We start from the raw sequence: 5,350 nt of genomic DNA, 5'->3' as shown, positions 1-5,350 counted from the left end.
TATAATATAGTGTCAATATAGATACATGTATATATATTATTAGTATGACCATTTGAGTAGCAAGAATTTCATTCAAAATTAAGAATCAAGACTGACATTTCAGCAAGATTTAAATGTAAAGCCAAGTTGTGGTTTTATAAGAGAGTAAACATGGTTTCTATTGATCTGACTATTTCGATTTGCCCCAGACGACCCATGATTTAAGTTTTTTAGATACATTTTTCATAAAAGCAAACTTTTAACTATGTTTGATGAAAAAAAGAAGAATCTGCTCAGGTGATCTTAAAATGCTTACTTACATCAAAGAGTTTCTTTTTTGCACTTTGTGCATGTGTGTCTCCTTTTAAATATACAGGATCAGAAAGTAGTTGTTGTAATACTTGAAGTATTGCTGAAGGTCTTTGTCCTCTACCTCTAATTCTGATGTCTTACAGTCCTACCAATGTCTCTTGCCTATAAACAAATAAAATGAAAAGACAAGTTCATTACCGTGACACACGATAAGCTGTTAACTAATACAAAACAGCATTTCGATCTATAACTTTATGCAAAATTAACTAGAACTGCCACTGTCATGGCCTGAATACCCCCGCATACCACTTTGTCAGAATCAACAGTGGCCATTTAGAGCCCAAGGACAACGTCCCTGCCAAATCATAGGTTACTTAGCCAGTGCTATGTATTCTACATGCTTCAAATGTGAAAATGTCAAAATCAATAAACTGCGGACAGGATATTCTTAAGCAATTGAGGGGAAAAGCTTTTTTTAGTCGACCTTTGACCCAGTGACCCTCAAAATCAATAGGGGTCACCTTATAGTCATGATCAACCTCCATGCCAAATATGAAGACTGTGGGTCAAAGGAATATAAAGTTAATGGATAGACAATCTTTTTGAAGTCAAAGTCCATGTGACCTTAATCTTTGACCCAGTGACCTTAAAATAAATAGGGGTCACCTACTAATCATGACTAACCTCCATGCCAAATATGAAGACTGTGGGTCAAAGGAATCTTAAATTATTGAGCGGACAAGCTTTTTTCAGTCAAGGCCCCTGTGACCTTGACCTTTGACCCAGTTTAATAAAAATAAATAGGGGTCATCTATTTATCATGACTAACCTCCATGCCAAATATAAAGACTGTGGGTCAAAGGTTTCTTAAGTTATTGGGCCAACAAACTATTTGAAACCAAGGCCCCTGTGACCTTGACCTTCGACCCAGTGACCTCAAAATCAAAAGGGGTCATCTACTAATCATGACTAACCTCCATGCCAAATATGAAGGCTGTGGGTCAAAAGAATCTTAAGTTATTGGGCAGACAAGCTTTTTTTAGCCAAGGCCCCTGTGACCTTGACCTTTGACCCAGTCAACTTAGCGTCAATAGGGGTTATCTACTTATCATGACTAACCTTCATGCCAAATATGAAGACTGAGGAGCAAAGGTTTCTTAAGTTGTTGGGTGGACAAACTTTTTAAAGTCAAAGTCCCTGTGACCTTGACCTTTGATCTGGTGACCTCAAAATCAATAGGGGTCATCTACTAATCATGACTAACCTCCATGCAAAATATGAAGACTGTGGGTCCAAGGAATCTTAAGTTATTGGGCGGACAAGCTTTTTGAAGTCAAGGCCCCTGTGACCTTGACCTGGTGACCTCAAAATCAATAGGGGTCATCTACTCATCATGACTAACCTCCATGCAAAATATGAAGACTGTGGGTCAAAGGAATCTTAAGTTATTGGATGGACAAGCTTTTTGAAGTCAAGGCCCCTGTGACCTTGACCTGGTGACCTCAAAATCAATAGGGGTCATCTACTCGTCATGACTAACCTCCATGCCAAATATGAAGACTGTGGGTCAAAGGAATCTCAAGTTATTGAGCGGACAAGCTTTTTGAAGTCAAGGCCCCTGTGACCTTGACCTGGTGACCTCAAAATCAATAGGGGTCATCTACTCATCATGACTAACCTCCATGCAAAATATGAAGACTGTGGGTCCAAGGAATCTTAAGTTATTGGGCGGACAAGCTTTTTGAAGTCAAGGCCCCTGTGACCTTGACCTTTGACCTGGTGACCTCAAAATCAATAGGGGTCATCTACTCGTCATGACTAACCTCCATGCCAAATATGAAGACTGTGGGTCAAAGGAATCTTAAGTTATTGGGCGGACAAGCTTTTTGAAGTCAAGGCCCCTGTGACCTTGACCTTTGACCTGGTGACCTCAAAATCAATAGGGGTCATCTACTCGTCATGACTAACCTCCATGCCAAATATGAAGACTGTGGGTCAAAGGAATCTTAAGTTATTGGGCGGACAAGAAAAAACCGACGGACGCCCGACGGCCGGACAGCCGGACGGACAAGCTGATTCTAGTATACCCCCTTACAACTTTGTTGTGCGGGGGTATAATGAGCTAGTAGTACTTACAGATTGCATGTCAATGTACAATAAATGCAATAAATGCAAATTTACAGATTGCATGTCAAAGTGGGTCTTTATAGCTCATAATTATACATGTACACATTTTCCTATTAAAATATATTTATTATTACATTACAATTATCATTTATCAAAATCATGAATTCACTACTTTGTAATTTGTTTTATTTTTTTCTTCCAATAATAAATAATATAGTTATAAGTTACACAATGCAATGGTGACTATAAACTTACTTCAGTTATTAATTATTGCCCAGCGTAGAATTTTCTTTATGTGCAAGTATTGATCGTGTTTCATTTAAAAACAGTCGCAATTGCAGCTTTTTAAGACATGAAATATAAAGAATTATTTCATGTGAATCAGAATAAGCTATATATCACACATTGAAGAGAGAATATCTACATTTTCCATTCAAATTTCTTACTTCTCAGTGTAATATATAGCATATTACTCAAAACAATCATCCTTTTATATATCCTGAATTTATTTTCTTATGCCCTCTTTTTTCATCACAATTTACAATTTCACTGACCTGTTCAAAAATGTTTTTCTTGTTGCCTAGCTTTTCGTGTACTTTCAACTGAAAGTCTTTGTAATTAATGATAACACTAATGATTCCATTGAAGTCTGTTTCTTGTGCACAAGCTACATCTTTATATCCATCAGGGGGCATGAAACATTTAGCTATCTCCCAGGAATTACTGCACCACTGTGTAGCATCAGTGTTTTTGTATGATGGACCATAGTACCTATGTACATTCTGTATCTCTGTTGTAAAATTATGACATATCTTGTTAGGGCAGCCGGCAGGATTATACCTTGTTGCAGCATTTCGATGATAACTGCATCTTCCACGTCCAACATTACATATTCTATTTGTTGGACATTTAATAACATTTTCCGTACAGCAATTTGAACAAAAAGTCCCACTTAAAAGTCCATTGCTGTAACATATATCATCTAAGCATTTCTGTTGAAATTGTTGAATTTCATTGCAAACAAAAGGTTCAATACCTTCTTTAGTAAACAGGACAGCCAACTGGGCTTTAACCCAGTTATTGTATTTCTTTTCTAACAGCTTAGGGCTGTATGAAGCCATTGCTTAATCAACTGTATAATACTAAGAAGATAAAATATTTTCATTGTTGAATGTTGCCATCTGAAAAAATAAAAAGAGATTACACAGGGATTAAACAAGATGGCTATGATAAGAGCTAAACTGCTCACTTGATAATTGCAAGTGGAAACAAGATTGCATTTGTGAAAAAAATGCAATGCAACCGCATTAACACAATACTAAATTGTAGGAACAGAAGTAGATTTTTTTGGTTCTCCACAACTGAACTTTGCCATAATGCAGTAGTGTCTAGTGAATTTTGGGGTCAAGTCATATTTCAGCATGTCAAATGAAAAACAATGTGCAGATGTGTCTAATGTTCAAAGGATATATAATTAAGTACATGTATAACAACTGATTCAAAATAAAGGTACATGTATTCTTACTTGATAAAAGTTTAGGTAGTTTCTGTCTCACATGTACTAGCCATATCAAACTTTAAAATACAGTTACAGTTATTTTTCTTATTAACTTTTAAGCATTACTTAACTTTTAAGCATTACTTATTTCTGAAAAAAACAAGAGCCGGTTGAACCGGGTGTTGCTCTCCGAATAGGTTTTGGACACAGGAAGGTATACCTCTTGTAGTGTCAGAGTTATGTCACAGACAAAGTTCAAAGTGTAAAAACAACCCACGACACATGGTTTCAATATGGTGATCATTTCTGGGAAATAGTTGTAAAATCAGACTTCAAATAACGAAGGTATGGGCCGGACACAATTTTGCTGCAAGTTCATGCTGTGACCTTGACCTTCAAGGTAGCAACCCAAATCTTGCATGCAACATGTCGATTCAATATGGTGATCTTCCTGTGAAGTAGTTGTTAAATCCGACTTCAAATAACGAAGTTATTGGCCTGACACAATTTTGCTGCAAGGTCATGCTGTGACCATGACCTTCAAGGTAGCGACCCAAATGTTGCATGCGACATGTCATCTCAATATGGTTATCATTTCTGTGAAATAGTTTTAAAATCAGACTTCAAATAACGAAGTTATGGGCCGGACACGATTTTACTGCAAGGTCATGCTGTGACCTTGACCTTCAAGGTAGCAACCCAAATGTTGCGCACTACACGTCATCTCAATATAGTGATCATTTCTGTGACATAGTTTTGAAATCCGACTTTAAATAACAAAGTTATGGGCCGAACACGAATTCGGGACTTACGTACAGACGGACGGACGGACAACCCGACGACTTATGCTCCCCCGAAATTTTTCGGGGAGCACACAAAAATTTATGATTGAATATCATTATGCCTGTAATATAATTGATGTGAATCACAATGTACTCAAATCATTTCATAAATATCCTATCTCTTGCTAGACTCGTCATAAATATTTTTGAAAAGCTTGCTAGAAGTCAAGACCTTCTTAATAGAGGTTCACTGGAAAATGTTTCATGCTAAATACCTAAGCTCAAGCCCATGTACATTTAGTTTTGAAGAATTTTTTTTTAAAGTTTTACTATATACATGGAAAGAAAACACATCAACCCTGGAATGGGCCAATTTTGAACCCAGGGCTATAATTTGAACAATCTTGGTATACACAATTCCTTTGTCAAAGATCTGCCGAAGGACAAGATTTTGGGCCATTGGCACTAAAACAAGAGCCACCGCCGGGCGGGGGCAACCCTCGACTTTTTACTTTTTCTAAAAGCAAACAAAGAACAGTTTGAACAAATCTTAACGTTTCCTTTATATAAATTTATCGGTCTGTCCTGTCACATTAGTTTTGTCTATATATTTTGTATATATAAAAATACTCATTGATATCTATAAATAGAT

The 5,350-nt window shown here is 36.8% G+C and overlaps 1 protein-coding gene across 1 annotated transcript; it reads right to left on the bottom strand.

The window, feature by feature from the left end:
• Positions 1 to 380: 380 nt before the first annotated feature.
• Positions 381 to 3,608, bottom strand: LOC132744059 (uncharacterized). Its single transcript, XM_060732665.1, has 2 exons — positions 2,973 to 3,608; positions 381 to 453 (listed from the first exon to the last, which is right to left on the bottom strand). Exons 1-2 carry the CDS (start codon positions 3,537 to 3,539, stop codon positions 415 to 417), a joined length of 606 nt encoding a protein of 201 aa, XP_060588648.1. The 5' UTR covers positions 3,540 to 3,608; the 3' UTR covers positions 381 to 414.
• Positions 3,609 to 5,350: the final 1,742 nt, after the last annotated feature.

Source organism: Ruditapes philippinarum, unplaced genomic scaffold (genome assembly GCF_026571515.1).
Source record: "Ruditapes philippinarum isolate M1 unplaced genomic scaffold, ASM2657151v2 ctg20334_1_1_1_1, whole genome shotgun sequence".
Lineage (NCBI taxonomy): Eukaryota > Metazoa > Mollusca > Bivalvia > Venerida > Veneridae > Ruditapes > Ruditapes philippinarum.
The sequence above is the reverse complement of the archived record's forward strand: the minus strand, read 5'-3'. Positions and strand labels throughout refer to the sequence as shown.

Coding starts and splice junctions, on each gene's coding strand:
- LOC132744059 (XM_060732665.1), bottom strand. CDS start 3,539: ATGGCTTCATACAGCCCTAAGCTGTTAGAAAAGAAATACAATAACTGG. Junction 454..2,972: donor AGAAAAACATTTTTGAACAG/GTCAGTGAAATT, acceptor ATTTGTTTATAG/GCAAGAGACATTGGTAGGAC.